This window comes from Sphaeramia orbicularis, chromosome 6 (assembly GCF_902148855.1).
Source record: "Sphaeramia orbicularis chromosome 6, fSphaOr1.1, whole genome shotgun sequence".
NCBI lineage: Eukaryota > Metazoa > Chordata > Actinopteri > Kurtiformes > Apogonidae > Sphaeramia > Sphaeramia orbicularis.
In genome coordinates, this window is record NC_043962.1 from 47613707 (window position 1) to 47636587 (window position 22881).

Here is a 22881-nt window from a genome sequence, read left to right on the forward strand (position 1 = left end):
TTGCTTTGACTGAGGCATTACGGAGCCGATAATAACTTTGTGTGTGTTCCTTATATCCCTCTCTCCATCTCTAACTCCCCCCTCCTCTTCTCTCTCCTCCAGGTTTAACATGCCTCATGATGACAATCCAAAGTGTCGGGAGGCCGGCATGAAGCACCAGTATCACGTCATGGCACCCACGCTCAACTATGACACCAATCCCTGGTCTTGGTCCAAGTGTAGCCGCAAGTACATCACTGAGTTTCTAGAGTAGGTACCTCCAGATTTTCATTTAAACATAAAACTAATTGCAAAACAGTCAAAACCTCTGAGTATGTTTTTTTTATTGAGGAGAAAGTAGAATTTACATTTCAATCTGATGTAATTGCATTTTTTAGTGGCCTTTAAGTTTTACTTGTTTTGATTTGACCAGCTAAACAAACCGCTTTTCTCATAGTGCTTTGTAGACAGGTCAGCGCAAAGTAAACTGTGCAGATGTGTTATTGGCTGCTGCTGAAAGAGTATTTCCTGTTTGAATCTGGGGGTCTTCCTTGGTTGACCTATGCAATGGACTTTCTTCAGTCCCTCTGCCGTCTCACCTCTCAATCACAGTCCTGGTCTTAAGGTGTTGGGCAAACAGTAATTAGTCTTTTGCCTGTTCTCCATGCTAAAAGCTGTAACACAGGCAACGGCTTACTCATGAACTCCTAACTTGCACCATGGGCACAGATCCTACTTCAGGGCTTTCCTTTAAGATGGGAAATGTCAGTTATAATTATATCCTCCTTGAATATGACCCTTTAATCTTTGCCTCCTTTCCTCTGTTAATTGTGGAGGCCTTCACAAAGGACAGCGTTGTTGATCATCTCTAGAGCGCAGTCTTAGCATGGAGTTTTAAGTCTCTGCATTACATAGTTTCCAGCCACCGATGACCTTAGACCGGTTTGGAACATTTAACTCAACACGAGAAGAATGTCCATGAATATCTTCATTATTTGGACCAGTCCATATCAGGCAACCTTAGTTCATGTGTGTGGCTGTTTCCTGTGCAAAAATGCTAAAGAATGTAATGGAAGTGTCAAATGCATTGGTAAACTTTGACATTTGATAAACAATAGGGTTATATATAACAAACAGATATGGAGAGAGTAAAGCACCACAGGCTTCAGTGTGGGAGCCTCAGTGGTGGGAAAAGCCCTTGAAAGTATAGTCTAAGTACTTTTGAAGTCTGTCTTCAGCCAACAATGAGGAGCATTGATTCAAAGTAGCACTTCTACAGTAGCACTCCTGCTCAGCGGGCTGACCTGGTCAAGTTCGTCAGTGTTTTGACTGCCTATTCTCCCTGAAGAGCAAATTCAATCTGCACCACTCTCCTACCAGTTTAAAAACAGAAGACTGCACCACCTCTCAAACATCTCTTTTCAAAAGGCAAAGGATTCCCCTCCTTATTCCCCTTATCTCACTTTTGCTGTAATAATGTGCACTGAACTCCTCCACCTGAAAGCTCATGAAAAGCGTCCTGCTGTTGTTCAGTGTTATTATGTGTCAACTGCTATATAAAGCGACCATTCATTCCTTGTCTGGCTCAGTTCCATTTGATTTAAGCCACAAAATCCAAATATAAAAGCAAAATGCAAATCTTCTACTGTTGGCTCCTACTAATGGCTCTGTCTTTTGTGTCTTGAAACCACATAAAATAAGTAATCTTGCTTCAGAGTTGCCGATACATTATCCTAAACACCTTAAATCTCTGCCTCTGCAGTGCATTTTAGATCAAATTTAGCAACTTCTGTCATTCTATTATTTTTAACTGTACATCTACAGTATTTGTTCCATAATGTTAAAGATGAAATTCTAGTACGCCAAGACCTCTGCAGTTTTATTTTACTTTGTTAGTGTTTGATCAAGAACTGTATACTGATGCGCTGTGTCATTCAGACATCTGCAACGCCATCAATCTGACACACGAGTAGACTTCTTGCGCTGTCTGCTGAGGGAAACTCAGTGTGGTGTACATGGAAACCATTATTGTTTAGTCCCTTTTGACAAGCGCACAACACCCAACTACAAGTTATTTTATAAATAAACTCGCTTTCAAGTCTCCCAATGGCTGCCAGGTGTGGAGTCTCCTCTGAAACTGGCTCACTGTCTCCAATCCACAGAACCAATTTTTAGTTTCATTTTAGAAATGACCACACTGACCTCTGCGTATCTGTATTGGCCTTAATAATCATTCCATTAGGTTCCAGGACATGATTACACAGATGACAGCTGGTGAAAGATGCTGTAATATGCAACTGTCTGTGTGATTTCTTGACAGGCTGCCTCATAGTTCACTTTTTGTACCACTTTTTTATGCACCTAGCAATTTTTTTGCTGCAGTCTTACATCATGGGTGGAATTGAAAGGGAAAGAAACAAAGTGGCTGTATCTCAGTGTAATTATTGGCCTGTCATATCAGCTGGTGGTGTACGGAGCAGGTGTTTGGGCAGCTCACTCCAGCATGAAATTTGTCAGAACGGTACAGACTTGTCATGTAATTACACATCTACACCTCATCCACGTTTACTTTTCCAAAAGTAAACAAAGAAGACATCCTTTGAGGCCCAGTTTGCTCTCCTAACACAAGATCTTTTCACAACCATGAAGGCTGATGATTTTATATGTGCACTGTTCTTTTTTGTTGTCTTTTTATGCGTAACTCAGGGTGTGTCTGACGTATAGCACAGTATGTCATTGTACTACAATGCTGGCACTGACACAAGTTTATGTAACTTAATCAAGGTGCTTCATGATTCCAGATTCTTTTGTTTGCCTCCATCGTAGATAAATGCACCTTGGATAAAGATGTGGTCAGCCTTCAGATCCTCTATATCAAGATGTTGGTTTATTCCATCTGTGGCGCCTCATTCCGGTTTCATATTGACAACATTTGCTAACAGGCCATTGATGAGAAGTGGTATCTGTCTCTCTGCTGGGTAGCTTTACAGACCACCCACAGTGAATAAACACATCTGAAGATGATCAGACAATGACAATGATGTCTATTTTATGAAAGAGATGACACATGTTGATTAAAATACTGGATTATCCTGAAAATGTTCATACCGTGAATGCTTTCCTTGTGTATGTCTATACAGAAATACACATATTGTGCAGTTCTCAGTGCATACGTATCCCTACTACTATGGTTTTGTGCTACACTGTTCCTTACTGTACTCACACTGATTTATCTTTTTTAGCACTGGCTATGGAGAATGCCTACTGGATGAACCTGTAGGCCGGACGTATGAGCTGCCCACTCTTCTCCCTGGTCAAATCTACAATGCCAATAGACAGTGTGAACTAATGTTTGGACCAGGTTCCCAAATTTGCCCTTACATGGTAAGTTGGCTTGTAAGGAACAGCATGACAAAGTGAACAATTAAGAGTTCAGGATCTGAAGTCATTGCTCAACATAGACAGTAGTAGAAAGTAGGAAATGTTAAATATAGGGTTCCCACGGGGTCTTAAAAACTCTTAAAAGTCTTGAACTTGCAAATCTGCATACCTTAAAAAGTCTTTAAAAGGTATTAAATTTGACATGGTAGTTCTTAAATTATGTTCCCATAAACTTGTTCGCTGTATTGTGTTTAAATGTGTCTGAGAAATGTCCAAACTGCAAATAGAGCAATGTTAGTCTACTTAGTTCCACCTGTTCCAACCCAACAATTTCTTTTGAAATTAGGAACCAGTTATCGCTAACTTTACAGCCCCTGGTGAGAAATGACTCAGAACGGTGGGAATCAAGGCGTTGGAGTAAATCAATACATTTTCCTAAATTCTAGGAGTCACGAATTTTTGCCAATATAGCTGTGAAATGGGCATTAAATTCTGTCCTAACTAGTCTTAAAAAGGTCTTAAAAAGTCTTAAATTTAACTTGTAGAAACCTTTAGGAACCCTGGTAATAAATCTATTTTTGAATACACAGTTGCTAATAAAAATCACATTCTGGGCAACTGATGTTGTATCTTGCATGTGTCTGGAAAGCTATGAAGTGTAATAGAATATCCAAGGATTTGTTTGCTAATAAGACTCAACTATTGCTTGAGAAACTAATAAACATATTTTTAACTGCTGTCACATATGTTTCCTCCAGCAACACAGAAAACAATATGGGAGGAAATAGCTGTTCAGTTATGTCAGCTCAACTGTCAAAAGTTAGTGACTAAACTGAGCATCTATGTATTTTGTTCATATGTTGGGAACCTGCTGTGACAGTTCACACAAGCCTCTTTTCCATTCTGTCACAGTGAAAAATTGCTAGCGTTTTGTTTTGTTTTTTATTCCAGAAACAGTGCAAAAGGTTGTGGTGTACAAGCGCAGAAGGGGATCATAAAGGATGTCGCACGCAGCACATGCCACTGGCAGATGGGACTGACTGTGGACATGGAATGGTGAGTTGCAGATCTAAGAAACTGTCAAGTCCAGATGTGAATCTGTGTTGTTAGGCAAAAGATCATACGTGTTTGTTCCCACTAAAAACATGTAATCTTTTAGCACAATGAAAATAACATCTGTAACAAAAATGAGATGGCAGTTTTTAACAATGAAATAAAAAGTAAAGCATAAATAGAAAGTGACTCTGTTCAACGTATTCAATTCATATAACCTAATTTCACAAGTCAAAGTTTCACCTCAAAGGGCTTTACAATTCTTACAAAATACAACGCTCTCAGATCTTTCACATATCAAATGTTTTCCTCCTTGTGTGAGTAGTGGGATGGATATGTATCTCAGATAATAAACTCCTTATTCTCTTTTTATGGGGTACTGTGCCATAGTGTTGACATGTTGAATTATGATGATGCTGTAAAGCCCATCCATCTGGTGGGCCTGCCTGAATCTGGATAATAAAATGAGATGAATTATTTGCAGCTACTGTGAAACCAGACTGAATTAACTTTAAACCAGAATAGATTAAAATTTTTGTCTCAGGTTACCACATTGTAACACTGGCTATGTTTCTCCCTAATCTGTAGTGTTGTTAATGAAGGCCCCATCGTAATTTAGAAACAATACATTACTGACACAAGCCAAACCTCCCATGCAGTGCTTTGAATCCTGATGCTGGTCCTTTCCAGGTCACTTCCTTTACCAAGAAAGAGGAATAATTTATCATGCATTACTCTCTCTGCTTGCATTCTGGTAGCAAAAACCCATGTAAATGTGGTCAGGTGATGGCCCTAGTTAGAAACTTGAAGCCTTACCCTCAGTGTTGTTACGGGGCCCCAACCCCCATTAGCCTTCATGTTCTCCTCGCTCTGGGATGCTATGCTAATTAGGGCTGAGACGGCGGGTCAGTCACTGAGGATGCATGGAAAGGGGGCTGGAGGGGAGGGGGTAGAAAAGCGAACGAGAGCAAAAGGATAGAGAGGAGAGTCATGGGGGGTGAAAAGAGAGTGAGAGAGAGTCTTGAGAGGGAAAGGTGCAGACATGGGCCCTTTGAAAGAGGATGCCGCCTGCCGTTCACAGTTGAGTCACCTTGTTGTGAACCCATGACCCTAAAACCTCTTTAAAAGGCGAGTGAGTGGGTCAGTGGTCAGGCCGTAACAGAGCCCGGGCTGAGGCCAGCCAGCGCTCTCACAAAAGACCTCACATCACTGATTCTGCGGAGCAAGAGGCGGGAGGAGAACTAAGAGGAGGTACGAGGGGGTGGGTGAGGATGTGGTGGACTGGTGTTTAGTATTCGGAACATGCATGACAAGGAGAAAAAGAGGGATAGAGAGAAGGAGGGTTCTCTTCTTTCCTTAACCTTCTTCCCTCTAGGAGCCCTTTGCCGTGTGTATCCATGTAGGTATTCCCATCCCTTTATCTAACTGAATACTGTTAGGTACTGTTAGGTCCACTGGTAGATCCTGGATCAGACCTGTCTAGAGTGAAGATGTTAACAGGGGATAACTAAATTCTTAATCCAACTAAAACAAGACTAAACAGTAATGGTCCTGGGATCGCAGCTCCCTTACCGGTCTCAGAGTGTACGTGGGATAAACAGAGTGCGAGTTTAATCACACCAAGTGACTCACTTTAATAAGCTGAAAACCCCCAGCCTTACTGGAGCATGACTTGTCCAGATTACTATCAATGTGTGGTCTTTATTGGGTCCTTGTTTTGGTGATCTGCAGGTCAAAGCGATTACAAGACATTCTGATTACAACAGGTTAGGTGAATGTGAATGCTTCACTAACTTTATATTTATTCAGCTACATTTCAGTGTGTGGAATGCAATGGAAATGTATTACTGATCTGGAATGAAATTTTGTTTCAGCCACATATAACTCGTTTTTAGTATATATATGCAAATCACAAAATCAGTGCTTAAAGAAGACTATTCTAGTCTTCCATTAGAGATCATTTGAATACCTTCTGTTGTGTTCTGGCCTTATGTAAAGTCAAATCTGCTGTTTTGTGTTTGTTTACCATATGAACACATTCACATGAGTTTATCTCATGTCTTTGCATTTCACCAGTTTGTGTGTGGATATAAGTAGTGGCACCACCTTTGTTTGTTGTGCTGAGGCCCCGGTTTCATCTCCATGCAGGGGGCTGTTTGAAGTAGTGTGAGTTGAAAGAGAGAGAGACTCTGCACAGTCACCTGCCCACACAAAAGCGCTTTTATGTGGTTATTTCAATTTGGTCTGTTTGTGTCTTGTGCTCAACCTTATGATAGCTTCACACATCTGATGATCTGCAAACCCACACAGTTCTTAAGGATTCTCTGATATCTTTTTGTATTTTATGCATCTTTGTGTATTCTGTACTCTCACTTCTTGTGTCTCTGTTTTCTTTCGATTCTTTCACCGGCTGTTTCTCTTTTTAAGGATTTTCTTCATGCATTGCATATACATCACACCCACTCACATCTTCTTTCTTCAAAAGTCATGAGGTTCACCTCTAATTCTTTACAGGGTCTTTGGTCGGTCTCTTGGCTCTAAGGTGTTTGGAGGGCCCTAAGGGGGGGGGGGGGGTAGGTGTCAGATCTGCAGGATTACAGCTATGGCCTCTATGTTGAAAACATGTTCTAGGTGTTATCTCAGCAACTACAACTCTCATCTATGAAGATTCGCCTCATTAGACCAAAATCTGCTTTGTTATTTTAAAGTATTACACAGGAAATTTTGTTTCCTGTTTGAGATCAATTCTCTCAATTGCTGTCACCTCTTGTGCCTGTGTTGCAAAGAGTTTTTGTGGTTATGAAACAAAATAGTGACCACATTGGGTGATTGAGGTCACTGCCTGAAAAAAGTGGGCGAGCGGCATGTCTCCTAAATGAGAAGCGAAAAAAAAGTTTGTTTATATACAGCTTAGTTGAAATGGGGCAATGATCACAAGGTCCATGGCTTGTTTCCCTGTCTGTTTTCTTCTATTGGACTCTGTCTACTTCCCCACTTCTGCCTCTTTCCCTCTCCCCTATCTCTATTTCCCTAGCTCCCTCACTGGTGCTCAACGGGCCCCAGGGTGAGTAATGGAGTCACATGACCTCTTGGCGGCGCGTCTGTCATCTGGCTCAGTGGGCCATACACTAACGAGGGCATCCCATCACTTGTTGTCTATAAATACCGCCACCACCCTCCCTCTTCACTATCCTCTCTTCTCCTGCTCTCTCTGCTTTACCCCCCCTTTTGGTTCCTCACACTCTTCAAAAGGATCTTGCCTGTGCGTCAGTGTGTCTCTTTGTATGTGCATAGGTATGCTGGACATGAATGTGAATGCCCTTTGTGTAGTTTGCATTTATATACTTGCAGAATTATCAGCTTTACTATAAGTGTAAGCACCCATGTCTGCATGTGTGCAAATGTGTGTGTGTAGATTAAAGGCTAACTAGTATGATCAATAAGCCCCTGTCAATCCGCTTAGCTTTGTATCCACATCCCCAACCTTTGAAGATCTTTGTGCTGCTTCTTACCATGTTGTCACTCAGTGGGTGGTGGAAAGAAAAAGTGCTGACCAAGCCCAGATCAGCTGCAAAGTTTTGTTGTCAAAGTTTTGATTATTATGATTTTTTTTCCAGTTTCTTGGCAAATTGAGTGTGGTCTTAATTGAAAGACTTTAGCAGGATTTGTCGCCAAAACAAAAGAGCTCAGGTGTTTTTTATTTCATTCACTATGATGACTGCCCACTGAGCTTTTTGTAAAAGAGGCATAAAACCCCAAAAGCTCTCCCAGATATTTTCCCCTTAATAGGGCCTTAATTGAGTGGTTAGTGTAAGTGAATAAACGGGAAGTTGTTTTTGATTTCCAGAACATTCCTCGGAACAGAACGGGGACCTGCTCTGGTTTCAGCCAATTAGAGTGAGATAGTGAGGTCATGAAAAGTGAAGCCAGGGCAGAACGGAGTCTGTTGGCGAAGGCGGTGAGTGTTGGCTGGAGCCCCCTGGCAGCCTGACAGACTTGTCGTACGATGCTGGGATGTGGTGTGCGTTTGTGTGTGCATGTGCCTGTACAGTGGCCTGGAATTGTGAGACTGGTATCAATGTCATTCAGATAATCTCAGAATGTTTGCAGGATGTTGCCACTTTGATTTGCCATCATCACAGGCATATCTGTGGATTTGGATTAATAAGAGGATTATTACCCCTGCAAAGGTATTTCAGTTGGTCCGTCTTTATGTATTTATGTCTGTCTGTCTGCACTGGTACTTCAAAATCTACAGAATTTTTTTGGCTTGAAAATTCTTCACAGGGTAGGTCTTTACCATTTTTCTGTGTTGCATAAAAATGGTCTGGATCAGGATACAGATCTGTATTGTAGTATGTTTTTAAAGAATTCACCATTTCATTTTTCTCAGTTACCTGCTCAACACTGCCACCCATAGAAATTCAGCTCAGAAGAATAATTCACCAATGAATATGATCTAAGGGGGGGTAGTCTGCAATGTGTCTAGCTCGCATTGTACGTAAATAGTTTGCTGCTGGGATCATTGTAGTCAGAGAGGTGCTAACAGACTAACTCATTGAATGTAATGTTTACTATTTTTATGAATGTTTAGTAAAAATTGTGGAAATATGAGGGATTACTTGAGAAATTACAATCCATTCTAGTCTTGAAAGGTGTATCTGTTCCAAATGTCATGGAAATATATGCAAAACCTGGGTCTAAGATCTGAAAGACAGTTTTATCTAAACCTTAAAGCTGTTTTTACGGTAAAAGTGTCTTAGAAGTGCAGGTGAATGGAATAGCTTCTAGGGCCAAACTGCTAAATTCACTCTAATAACAACACTTAGACTTCAGAGAAAAATGGAGGGGAAGGAGTACACAGAGGGTTGAAAAAAGAATAGGAAACAAAGTAAAGAGAATAGAAGAGAGGTTGGTTAGGGTCATGGTTGCATCATGTTGCCTCTCATGCACTCTTTTCTCACCTTCCCCTCTTCCTGTCATTTCTCTTCCTCTTGTCTTCACACCTTTACAAGAAAAGAGGAATTATGGAACTAACCTGGAAAAAATGCATGCCTTGTCTACAAAATGAGTCGGTGCAAATCACTCTGTAATAACAGCTGTCATTTGACTTATTTCCAGTCCTCCTGCTGCCCAAAAGTTCTAAGTGATGCAGATATTAATGAACTCTTCATTGTCTCTCATCCTCTAAATTATTAAACACACGTAGTTGTGAATAAAGCTTTATTGGAAATCCACAGTGGTGGTCTGTATAGTGGCATATTTGACAAACAGTACCAAATGTTTCAGAATTTTTGTATTAATATCAGTCTTAATGTTGCATTGTGGAGACAACGTGGACTTGCAGTAGAGTGTCAGAGACAAAGACACTAACCCCCCAACAGGTCAAGGCCAAAATGAACTCTGAACCCAGAGCCATGAGAAAGACACTGAAACATGAAAGGTGATGCCTTTTGGAAATGGCTGTGTTAAAATGAAAGAGTGGAGGGCTTTTTAAATCAGTCCTCTGCCTTCTCATTCCTGCAGTGATGTATGGCTTGGGTTCAGAAATGAGGTGCTCTCTGCAACACTTTCCTAGCAATTACAGGGTGCTTACATCCAAACCAGCCAGCTGAAGAGTTCAGAGCAGATGCTGTCCTTGGTGTTCACACTTCTAAGGTTAGCATGCTGGTAACAATTCTCTCTGTATTGCAAAGATGGTTAAACTTAAGGATTTGTTTTTTCTTGTGGGATGCAAAGCATTGTATGGGTTTGTATATGTGCTATATATTTGTAACAATGTGTAGTTAATATGTGCAAAAGGCATGCATGGGAAATACGTATGTATGTGTACATATGTACATGTCTTGGTATGAGTTGGGATGTCAGCGTGTGTCTTTGTGAAATTCCTAATTTGAAACATATGCTCGTCACAGCTGGACAGGTTTCTCTCACAAGACCTTCAAATGTCTCACCACATTCCCAATTGAGTGCAAATTCTGAAAATCTTTCTAGGAAAGGGTCTACTGTTGTCTTTAATGCTTGTTTGAGCTTTGCCAAGGCTGCCTTTCACCTCAGCGTTTTCTAAGGGTGTGTTTGTGCACTTTGGAAAAAGTGGCTAATTGGAATTGAGCATGGCCCCCAGATGCCTCGAGACTCTAAGCAATCATTCTTACACTTAACACATAGTCACACATGTGCACACACATAGACACACAGTCTTGGGCATACTCACATGTGCACACTCACACACACATACATCATCTCACACAGATGTTTTTTCCCCTTCCACTCCCCCTCTCTCGTTCCTCTTTCTTCTTTTCACCCACATCACCTTTTCAAGCCAAACAAAACGGTTGTAAACACAGGGTGCCAGCGGGGGGAGTGGAATGCCTCAGAGGCTTACACAGGCTTTGGTCCTCTCTGACAGACAGTTTGCCTTGTGTTTGACAGTTCCTTGGGTCCCACCGCCTGGTTGCACTGTGGTGGTCCCTGCGTGGCCCTTGCAGTTTCCCATAAGAGGATAAGGGGGATGGGCAGCAGTGGAAAAGAGGTATAGATGGGATGCTCAGGTCCAATTTGATAGCCTGTATGCCAAAGTGGGGGAAGGGGATACTATAAGGGAACAGGACACTTTTTGTTGTGACAAAGGAAAACTCTGGATTCACTTTTTAAAGGTTTTTCCTTCGACAAGTTTTAATCCAGATGAACCAGCACATGTTTGCCTTTTTCTGGTATGGAAGCCATTTCCACTCATGTGGGTGTTTTGATACATTCTTTTTTGTGCCTTTTATTTGAATTTTTCTCTTAAATCCATTGTTGGTGCTATAAAAAATTACCTGTACCTTCAGCTTGCATTTACAGTGGAGTCAGACAAGAAGAAAGGCTTGGGACATTACTCAAACCAAAGGCTGCATTATGGAAATGTTTGTGGCCTGTGTTGTTTATGCCCTGCAGCTGTTAACACCTGTCTGTCATTGTGCACAGTTTTTACACTCCATCATTAGATCTGCAAGTGTGTAAAACACACACACGAGCCAGGCCGAGACAGTGGAGGCAGCACTGCCAAATTTTCTCTGTGTTTACATGTGTTTGTGTATGACTTTGCATTTTGCAGGTGTTCACTCTTACAGGTGTTAAGTTTAATAAGTGCAAATTGTGCATTTATGGTCAAGCTGATGCTGGACAGGTTATCGAGTGAGTTTGATTGATATACTTCTTGGTGTATTTAAAGCAATTATCAGTAAATAAATAAATAAATACCCAAAGTGTTTCACACATTCTGTTTTCAATCTCCAGAGCCTTCGGAACAGGTTTTATTTAGCAGGTGTACTGGATGAGTGGCTGGTTAAAATGGCGCAAAGAGCATCCTCTTTTTCAGGTTACAATTTGAAAGCTATTTTCCTGAGTAGGTACACAGCTGAACAGGAGAAGAGAGTTCCTGATGTCAAGCCAGTAATGAATTTTGTTCCTCTTGTTATCACAACTCTAGAGTTTCCTTATCACGGTGCCACTGCTCACCATGCCTGTGTGCCCGGGCGGCGGGCTACGTACCCAGACAGACGCCGTCTTGTCCTGCATTCTTTCAGTGAACAGGACCCTCCGATATCTTAGTCAGTGAGACGGGGATTTGGTTTCACACAAAGGGAAATGGGACTGCCGTGCTTTGGTTATGAAAGCACTGTTAGCACTTCTTGGCAAAGGTTGGTTAGTGGTTACACACTGTTTGATACCAGGCGCCTTACTATCACACTGAGTCAACTATATGAGCTATGTTAGTTTAATGTTAATAATCAAATGATTGATATTTTAGAAAGCTCTGGATTACACGTTTTTATTTTCATGTGGTGCTAAACCAATCTTGTGTTCAACAGGAACTGTATGGAGGAAATTAGCTGATATACCTTTTGTGTAAAGAAAGAAGTGACAGTAATCATTGCACAAGGTTTTTCTTATTGACACTTAATCTTTTTTTTACCGCATCTAAATTTCTGCCTGTATTAGTGACATTCTCAAACTATCCTGTTTCTCTTTGGACAGCTGGAAGAGTTGGACTCATTCCATTTGGTTAAACAATGGTGGAATTAGGATTTATTTCTTTAAATATAGCCTTAAATGTAAACAGAGTATTAAGAAGGAAAAGGCAAACTCCACTCCCAGCTGTGTGTGCACTAAAACAGCTCAAGGGCTGCAGTCTGTTTGTCTTCAGCGTTGAGTTGCAGTCACTGCTGGCATGATGCCACTGTCTCTTAATGGAATCTGTGTGTATGTTTGTGTCTATTTACATGCAGTACTGCAGACATGGGATGTGTGTAAACAAGGAGTTGGACCTGCAGCCAGTCCATGGGGAGTGGGGTCCATGGGGGCCCTACAGTGTTTGTTCTCGGTCCTGTGGTGGAGGGACTCGGAGCACTATGAGAGACTGCAACAAGCCTGAGTAAGATTATGACAGTTTTAGCAAACAAAGCCTTTTCAGAGTTAAATATGTGATGCACTTTACTGATATGAGCAGCTGTTAAAAAACAAGATAGGTCACGCCTGAATGAGAGTTGTAAACACGCTAAAATGAGTAGCAAGGCTGCATGTCACATTTACTGATCCTCAACCCTGACTTTAACCAACAGCCAAAAAAGGTGGTTTCCTTAGTGGAAATTTCAAGAAAACATTTGTCATAAAGCACTAACCAGCAGTCAAACACAGGTGATCATGAGAACACTTGAATGAAACTAACTCAGCTGTTTCTTTTCTGACACCAGGCCCAGAAATGGCGGTAAATTCTGTGTTGGACGCAGAATGAAGTTCCGCTCTTGCAACACTGAGCCGTGTCCACGAGGACGGAAAGATTTTCGTGAAGAGCAATGTTCTCAATTTGACGGGAAGCACTTCAACATCAACGGTCTACCTCCCACCGTCCGCTGGGTCCCCAAGTACAGTGGCAGTGAGTACGCCAGCATAATCCACAAGCATGTAAACTTTATGTTATGTCATGTAAACCTGTGTTATAGCGTCAAAGTTGGGGATTTTTTACATCCAATTGTACATAACACTCTCGAAGCCAATGACACATTATATGGCTCTTTTTATTTACATCTGGCAATGTCTCTATGCAAGCCAAAATATGTATGTATGAATATGCATTTTCTAGCAGATTCACAACATGCAAAACTGTTGTGTCAGAGTATTCACTGCATAATCTTATGTGTCTAATTTCCGTACAAATTTTGAAAACATGAATAAAAGCTTGTTAAAGACTTACTGTTTATACAAGGTAGGCTGTGAATATATGAGGTGGAAAACACATCTGTTCTCCGTCATACTTTGCATTCCCGTGATTAAAGGTGTGTCGGGTAAACCTTTTATTGACACTAAACAACAGCAACATTATGAACCTCTTGGCAGTGTTTCCTCATGCAGCAGTATCTCATTTCTTGCTGAGATGGCTTGCCCAGCTACATGAAATTACCATCTGGCAGAAACCCCCATGTCTAAGTTACTGCAAGTGATTCATTCATTTAATTGATGCTATACAAGCAAACAGGCCAAGCCCCGCAGCCAGTATGCTGTCAGGTATAACAAGAGTTTTCCAAACAAAAGATCAAATTTTGGCAATTCTTACAAGACTCTGCTTAACTTTGAAAAAAATGTAAATAAGGTCAACATCCAAAATGTGGAGTATGTTGTTTTATTTCATCAGGCATTTCATGTTGATACAGTTAATTGTTTTGTTTATTTGATTTAATGAGTTCTATTTTTCCATGATTTATTTTCTTCTGCTTGCAGTACTTATGAAGGATCGGTGCAAACTCTTTTGCCGTGTTGCCGGCACTATGGCATACTATCAACTGAAGGACCGCGTCATCGACGGCACACCATGTGGGCCAGACACTTATGACATCTGTGTTCAAGGCCTTTGCAGGGTATGTCTCTTCCTGCTGCTTTTTTTGTTACAAATTTTCATGCATCAGCAAGCTTCATCATCAACTTTAAACAATTAAGAGTTCAACATCATTGTATCATGATGCTATATAGTTAAGATAATTATGTGGATTATTGATACAACTGTAAAATGCAACACCATTTCTGTTTTTTTATGTAGTGCTGCACTCATTGAATATTTAAATATCACTGAATCTACTGTTTCTTTTACTTTTACTTGATAGATGGTTTGTTAGCTCTTCAAAGGATGCAGTTTGATTTTCAGTGAAGTCACAATCTAAAACACCTTCTTTTGCCAAATCTGTGGTTATGTACTCAAAGACTAATGTGAAGATTCAAACATTCAAACAAATCCTTTTAAGAACATAATGTCACATTACATCATGAATCACAAATGTCTTCGCTTTTTTTTCATTTATGCCTCTTCAGCAAGCAGGCTGTGATCATGTGCTTAACTCGAAAGCCAGAAATGACAAGTGCGGGGTGTGTGGTGGGGACAACTCATCATGTAAAACCATGGCTGGGACTTTCAACGACGCTCAGTATGGTACGTCCTCAGATTACATATATGATACATTAATAGCTAACAGTACACAAAAAAGGTGTTGCTACTAAACATACTGTAAATCATCGGCTTCTACAGATGAGCTATGGGACATCTGATACCCAATAAACACAGCAGGGCCAAAAAAGATTTCACTTTCATGTGACTGCAGTGATGATATGCCTCTCATGTTAAGAACTGATGTCATGTCTGGTTATGTTTAAACATATTAAGCTTGATTTTCAGCAACAGTGTGCACCTCAACCAAATTAGGCACCATGCAGATTTTTTGTTTTTTTTCTTGAAGTTTTAGAAACGGATTAACACAGCTATCTTCCTCTGTCAGGTCTTTTGCTAGCATCACAAACCTGACATCACCCCTTTGAACTGTCCTGCTTAATGCATTACTTCTGCAAGGGCCAACTGCTGATTGCATCCAATCCTTTTAAAGTATGGGCAGCCAAACAGCAGAAGCATTAGCATAAAAGCCTTGGGTGTGGTCTCTGTCGTGTTTACTCCGCATTACTTTGGCACAGAGCTTTAGCGTCTCTATCCATCTGTTTTCTTTCTCCATTCTGTTTACTAGTGAGGCCACAGGGTCTGAAGACTGTATTAAACCAAACCAGGCACTAACCTCTTGCCTGGAAATCTGGCTTAACCTTAAGAAAGAGAACATGGGAGTGAAGCCCAGGCAGGATATCCCTCTGCTCATGGGTCTGGGCCTGTCACTCTGTCTTTCACTCTTTTTCCTTTTCTGCCTGGTGTCTTTTCATTTCCAGGTCTCTTTTGTCTTCTAGCCTCTTTCTTTGTCTAGGACTTTGTATTATGGCATTTGGTATGTTTTTTCTTTTAATTATTAGATTAAGCAAACTGAATGAACTCATATAATAGAGTCTTATAAATTATGGTTCAAGTCCAAATCGAGAATTAAGTTGTTGCTGATGTCCAATTTTTCTTTGTGTCACATCACAAAGGGTCAGAAGTAAATTGCAGATCGGGTTGTCTTTCAGATAGTATGTGTCAGAATTTTGGTATGCCATGTTAAAGAGGTTAAATGTAGTATTGATATTCCAAACTCTCGCCAGTAGAGGGAAGTCACATACCAGCATGCATTTATGACTACCAAAACCACCAATGAATCAATGCTATATATCCACAGACTGTATCACTGACTGAATAAAGTATAAAGCTCATTGTTTACTTACATCTGTATTATGGTTTCACCAAGTTTTCTTCCTCAAACTAAAACTCATAGCTGCTTATTTTGACAGTCGGTCAACATTCTTTTAATCTTCACATGCTGCAGCAGCTGATAGTTTACATTATAGCTCTGTTAGCTTAGCTTTGTTTTTAGACAGAAAACAGCCACAGTGAAACCACAAATAACTTCTCTTTTCTGTGCAGTTTGTGTTGTCAGTAGCACACTAAAGATCTGTTTGGAATCGTCCAAACTAGGTCAGAACTGTGACAGTTTAATCTGAACTGTGGATCCAGAAATGGCCAATATAGCAAAGATAATAACATCACATAATAACTTTATACCCTCATAAGCTTAGTAATCAAATTCACTTTTGTAGGAGAAATGCTGCCATTTCAACATCAAACTTGATTCTCTTCATTTAGAGGTATGTCTACTGGTGAAAACAACAGTGCTTCTAGCTTTTATCACTTTGTCACTTTCTTTGACTCCAAAAGTTGTTTCGTAACAGTTCTCATCCCATCTGGTCACTTAGTGATGCTTTTGTCAGAGCCCCTAGTTTGTTAGTTAGCTTTCCTCATCCATGGGAGAATGGCAGAGTGACTCACTGCTCCCTCTAGTGGTCACCTAAAACCCCCGATTTGTTGGTTTTAATAAATGCAGTTCATATCTTTACAGTACAATGCACTGGCATTTTTGCATATATTTAGAGCTCTTTGTTCTGAACTCTAATGGTTATTTTAGGTCATTTTTTAAACATTTGAAAATTGAAACACTACATATACCTCCTTTAATGTCTATCTGACATATATTTTAACAACTAAATTTGAATCTCCCTTCTCTAATAAGGAAACTAAACAAATTTGATTTAAATTAATTACATCAGTCATGTATGAGGCAAGGTTGAAGTCTATAGGTCTAAATAAAACACATATAAACAGCTGTGCAAATAATAAAATTAAACCTTAGGCTTCATACATTGGACTGATTTTAGCTGCCAGCTGAAAGTTAACCTGTAATGTGCTAAACTTAAAACTATAAAAGTAAAAAGAGTTTGAATTGCTTCTTGAAGGCTTGTATCGCGTAGTTTCTTTCAGAAGGCTTCTATCAAGTTGAGCTTGAAAAACTAGTTTCCTAGATTATTTTTTGCTCTGCCAGCTGTTAATACACCATCTACTTTCTTGCTAGTGGCGGCACAGACAAGCATGTTTGAGGTAAACCCCAGCATGTAGCATGGTGGTGTTTTCTGCCCCTGGGTGGTGTGTTTACTATTCACTCCTGGGTCACTCTGTGGTTTTAGGGGATTATGTATGTGGTTGGTTGCTAAGATTGGGGATGTCAGAGGCCTCTCATGGCTTGTGGTCTGATGGCTTGTGGATACCACGTTTCCTCAGAGGGAAACCATGTTGGAGGTTTCAAATGTGTCCCTATATTTTTATGAGCTTATCCTGTCTCTAGTGGTTAGGCAGGGATTGTGACATGAAACTTATCAGTGAACCGTAAGACTAATGTATAGCCTGTACTTGTATAGGCTTTTGAGCTTTGATGAATAGGCTTATTGTGAAAAAAACATGCAAAGTAGGTTCTTTTTGTCATTTCAGATTAAAAAGGAAGTGTCAAATCTGTGTGGCCTGAAACGAAAAGCGTTTCAGTCACGGTTGATATGACTTGAGCGGATGCTACCCTGGACATCTGTGTGTGTTTGTGTGTGAAAAAATCTATGTGGCTGATTTAAAGATGTGTAAACCAAGTGCTGCCCCCGAGTGGCTCAAGGTGTCAGGCTAACCATCTTATCACACCAACCCACACCTTTTTTTCTCACTCTGCACTCATTGACTTATTCCTTTATCTTAGAAGCAACAGCAATTAGACAGAAAATCAAAGACGCCCAGTGTTGAATAGAGAAAATTATTGCGTATCATTTCACATCCGGTCCTCTCAGACTGAAACAAGGCCATCTTGGGGTTATTTGAGAGGACTAGACTTTTTTGTATTTTACCAAATGTGACATTTTAATCCCTAGTGGTTAGAACCAGACTTCCTTGACTGGGTTTTGGTGTAACATAGTGAAGCAATTATAAACATCTAGGCAGTACCGCTTGCTGTTGCTATTAAGTCTGCTTTCGTCTTCATAAGACTACTTAATAGTCTTCGTTTGTATCTACAGGTTACAACACAGTTGTGCGGATCCCTGCTGGAGCCACCAACATTGACATCAAGCAGGTCAGCTACTCTGGAAAGCCAGAAGATGACAACTACCTCGGTGAGTGTACCCCGTGTGTGTCAACGCAAAGATGTGGTTTTAAGCAACACTGTATCAGATTGCATGTTTGCTTGGGACACTCAATCCAAAGTGGAAGCAGTCCAAGCTAATAAGATGTATATATTACCCCCTTTCACTTCTCATCTCATAGGTCAATGCCATTATCCCCTCACAAAGACTATAAACCACCCACAACTGGTGACCCAGAGTTGTAGAGGGAGGCTTTTAGTGAAGCAGGGTGAAGAGACATGGGCCAAATTGTTGTCAAAGTTTTTTGTTTTTTTTTTTTTAAATGAAGAAAAGGAAACTGACACTTGTACGGGGTGCACATGGAGGAAACGTGGAGGGGCGTTGGTCCATATGGTTATGGCAAGAGGGTTGGTTGGGAAAGCAAATGGAGTGTCAGCCCCTGAGAAAGATAAATGAGGCAGCAACAGGTGCTAATTAGAGGCATGTGGAGCCCAGCCCGCATGAAAGTGGATATAGGGGTATAGGGTTAGATGGACACACTGGGGTCTGACCATGTGTGTGTTGCAGTGTCTATGTGTGTCTTTTGCATGTGAGAGAGACAGACGGACTAAAAAAAAAAAAGTCCAGGTTGCCTATTTTGTAAGGCTGGGTGCTGATTTTCAGACAAGCTTAAGTCAGGTTCAAGATGTTCTCCAGTCAAATAGTCAGAAAACACATCTGGCAGTCCCCACCCTGCCCTGAGAAGGTCAGTCCCACGCTGTGACAGAGTGCTGCAACCACACTGTGAGCATGTCTGTAAATATGGTCTGAATTTGCAGCACCCTGTCAGTTTTGTCACTGCGGCAGGTACAATGTGTTAACATTTTTTTTTTTTAGATCAGTTTCAATAGAGTGGCCTCTGCATGCTTGTAAGAATTAAAGTACTGATTTAGTAAAGTGGAGCTGACAAAAAGGAATCCATGAAATTATACTGATAGAGCTAGACAGATAGAACTAGATAGAGCTATCTATTATTTGATATAGTCATATCCATATATAGTTGGACAGTGACACCAATTTGTAATTTTGCCTCTGTGCACCATCACAGTGAATCTGAAATGAAACTATCAAGATGTGATTCAACTTTAATTCCAGGGGTTTAACACAAATATTGCTTTTAACATTTAGGAATTATAACCACTTTAAATGTAGTCTTTCCATTTTCAGAGCCTCAAAAGTAAAAATGTGACTGACAAGCAGCTTCATGTCCAGATGTGTCCTCTTCCCTGGTTATTCTGTGACAAATGAAGCTGATAAAAAAAAAGTCTGGAGTTGATTCCATATGTTGAATTTACATTTGGAAGCTGTTTGCTGTAATTCTCAATCTGTGGTCCAAAGAGATGTCAATACAAGTGAAAGAGGCTGTTACTCAGCTAAAACACCAAAATAAATCAGAGACAGCAAAAGCTTTATTTTATTTGTAGTTGAAAAATCAACAATTTGATACATTCTTAAAAAAAAGAATCCACTGCGTCACTGTCATGCCCACAGTATATGTTGTCATGAGTGTACAGTATATCATGCTCCCAGCTTTCTACAACTTTCTACAACATGAGCAATAATCAGTTGTCAAAAGTCAAGTATTGTGATCTTTTTACAGGGTTCCCGCAGGGTCTTTAAAACTCTTAAAAGTCTTAAAAGTCCAAATCTTAAAAAACCTTAAAAAAGTCTTTAAAAAGGTATTAAATTTGATATGGTAGGTCTTCAGTTATGTTACCCTAAACTTTTTTGCTGTTTTGTGTTTAAATGTGTCTGTTAAATGTCCAAACTGCAAAGAAAGTAATGATAGTCTACTGAGTTCCACCTGTTCCAACCCAATAATTTTTACTGAAATTAGGAACCAATTATCACTAACTTTGCAGTCGCCGGTGAAAAATGAGTCGGAGAGATGGGAGTAAATAAATACATTTTCTTCAATTCTAGGAGTCATGAATTTTTGCCAGTGTGGCTGTGAAATAGGCTGTGAAATGGGCATTAAAATATGTTCTAAATAGTGTTAAAAAGTTCTGGAAAAAGTTTTAAATTTAAGTTGTAGAAACCTGTAGGAACCCTGTTTTATAACTAGCCACAGGTTGAATTTCAGCAATGTGTCATTATTTTACCTGAAAGAATCATCTAATTCTGTTTGGCTTCAATAAGCACAATATTTAAGATTTTATTATATTTTTCGATATTTTTTTCTGTGTGTGTTGTGACAATAAATGAGTTGGGAAACATTTTAAGTACAGTTCAAAGCTGAGATCACTGTATGGTCTGACAAACATGAACTGTTTTCAACCAACTTCAATGAGATTCTACATTTCTTGAAATAAAGCACAGTGCTTTGACTTTTGTATTAATCTTAGCCAGAAATCACATTTTTAAATACACATAATACTTGTTTTTCTTCACTGCCATCAAGGTGTAATGCTTTTTGGAAAGCAGCTTTCAGCTTAAGGCCCAAGACTGCATGACAGATCCATATATGTTTAAGATCAGCTCTTTGTGTGGAGCTGCATGTATTGTTGTATATTTTGCATATTCGCCAATGCATTGTTTGTTGTTTTTTTTTTTTCCCAATACCACAAAGCATCAGTGATGACAAACAGAGCCTGGAGATTGTTGTCAAAGCTCCACAAACACCCAGTGAGTTAAATATGGGTCGCTGGGGTCCAGTACTGTTCATGAGCAGACCTAAACGCACTGTAAACAAAGTTGTGTCTGGAGACGTAATCACATACATTGTTTTGGTATGCACACAAAGATTATAATTAAATGCATATTTCTTACAAGCATACTTTCTGAGGTGGAGAAAAAGATGCTTATTATTCAGTTTATGTTTATGTTAGTTTACCCTCTATGAGTTCATTTGAGTGATATTTGTGTTTGGGTATTTTGTGTTGGTATCTTTATGTACTTGTTTGTATTTGCAGTCAGTGGAGAACCTTAGTTTACATTTCAGTGTCAGTCACTTAGTGGAGTCATGCAGTCTAACTCTAAATTACTACAATTTAGTGCCACCAGTGTTTCAACATACCTCCCCTGAAACAATGGCATTGAAGAACAATAAACGAGCAACCCTAATAGTGTTTATTTAATAATAGCCTCAAATGATAAATGCTGCATTGTTTCAAGATTTCCGAAAACCTCAATGCTGGGCAGAAACTCAGTTTAGGAATGTTCCATCATTTACTCTGAATTCTTTCTTGTTTGAAGTTCTATGTTGTTTAGGGCTATGTGGTTAAATTTGAGTTTTTCTATCTGTGTGTTTGTTGTTCCAGCATTATCTGATAGCCAGTCCAACTTCCTTCTAAATGGGAACTTTGTGGTGGCCATGTTCAAAAGGGAAATCACCTTCAAGGGAACTGTCATTGAGTACAGTGGATCGGACACCAAAGTCGAGCGCATTAACTGCACCGACCGCATCGAGGAGGAGCTCATCCTGCAGGTATCCACAGCATGTTTCTCTTGTTCATCTTCTCTACTGCTCTTTCTTCCATTTTTATTCGATTTTATTTCCTATAATTTTGAATTTGATTATTTTGAAAGAACAAAAGACCACAAAAAATGTTGCATGAAATCAATAGTCAATATTCAAAAAGTATGTTAAGTATGCAAGTGGCAGATAACACAGTTAGAATCCCATGGTGCCCTGAGGTTTTAAAGCACATTTTAGAATTATGCCACTATATTATATAATATTTTTGGACTACTTACAGTCTGAACACTGATGACTGAGTTTTTTGCTGTTCTGTACTTCATGCATTCCTCCTCTTTTCTTGATCAGCATCTGATTCCTTTATATCTATTCACTTTTTCATTTTTTGGTGCAGTGAAGCTCCTACCACTATTTTTTGCATTAATTGTTTATTATTACTTGCTTGTTGAGCTGGTTTAGCTGTGCACGTTGGCATCTTTTCATTACTCACTTACTGATGTACTGCAAAATCCGTTTCTGAACTCTTTTCTAATGATATATATTTTTAAATATTTGGACCTCTTATAGTTTAAGCACTTTGTTTTATTTCCCCCAGGATGTTCCTTTCATTTATGTAAAGCTCAATTGGATTTGTGTATGAAATGTACAATATAAATAGACTTGCATTACCTTGCCTTTGTCTAAAACTTAGACAAAATAAACCTCGATGTCAAAACTTTCACTTAGACAAAATAAGTAAAACACTGTTAAGTGTGCTGACCTTGTCTTCTTCCCTATTGTTTCCTCAGGTCTTGTGTGTGGGAAACCTCTACAACCCAGATGTGCGCTATTCCTTTAACATACCCATCGAGGAACATAGGGAGCAGTTTTTGTGGGATCCCTCAGGCTCCTGGCTTGAGTGCAACCACATCTGTCAGGGTGAGACCTCCAAACTCTCACCACATAAAGAATATGATAACTTACATGTATATTATTTTAGAAATGGTGACATATTTTCCCATAAAGAGTAGTTTATTGTTTTATACACATGGCCTAACTAACTAAAATCCACCACCAAACATGTGGTTGTGAACTGAATATATGTAAAAACTGTGAAATTTATAGGACCACTAATGTGTCTT

General features: G+C 39.8%; 1 protein-coding gene across 1 annotated transcript in view; it reads left to right on the forward strand.

Moving 5' to 3' along the window:
• Window positions 1-22881, forward strand: part of LOC115421488 (A disintegrin and metalloproteinase with thrombospondin motifs 20) — an 85380-nt gene that overhangs the window by 24176 nt on the left and 38323 nt on the right. The window contains exons 9-18 of the mRNA XM_030137393.1: window positions 103-249; window positions 3222-3363; window positions 4312-4416; window positions 12684-12829; window positions 13149-13330; window positions 14173-14309; window positions 14758-14875; window positions 18238-18333; window positions 21603-21769; window positions 22549-22678. Of these exons, the coding sequence (XP_029993253.1) occupies window positions 103-249; window positions 3222-3363; window positions 4312-4416; window positions 12684-12829; window positions 13149-13330; window positions 14173-14309; window positions 14758-14875; window positions 18238-18333; window positions 21603-21769; window positions 22549-22678 (1370 nt within the window). The remainder of the gene's footprint in view (window positions 1-102; window positions 250-3221; window positions 3364-4311; window positions 4417-12683; window positions 12830-13148; window positions 13331-14172; window positions 14310-14757; window positions 14876-18237; window positions 18334-21602; window positions 21770-22548; window positions 22679-22881) is intronic.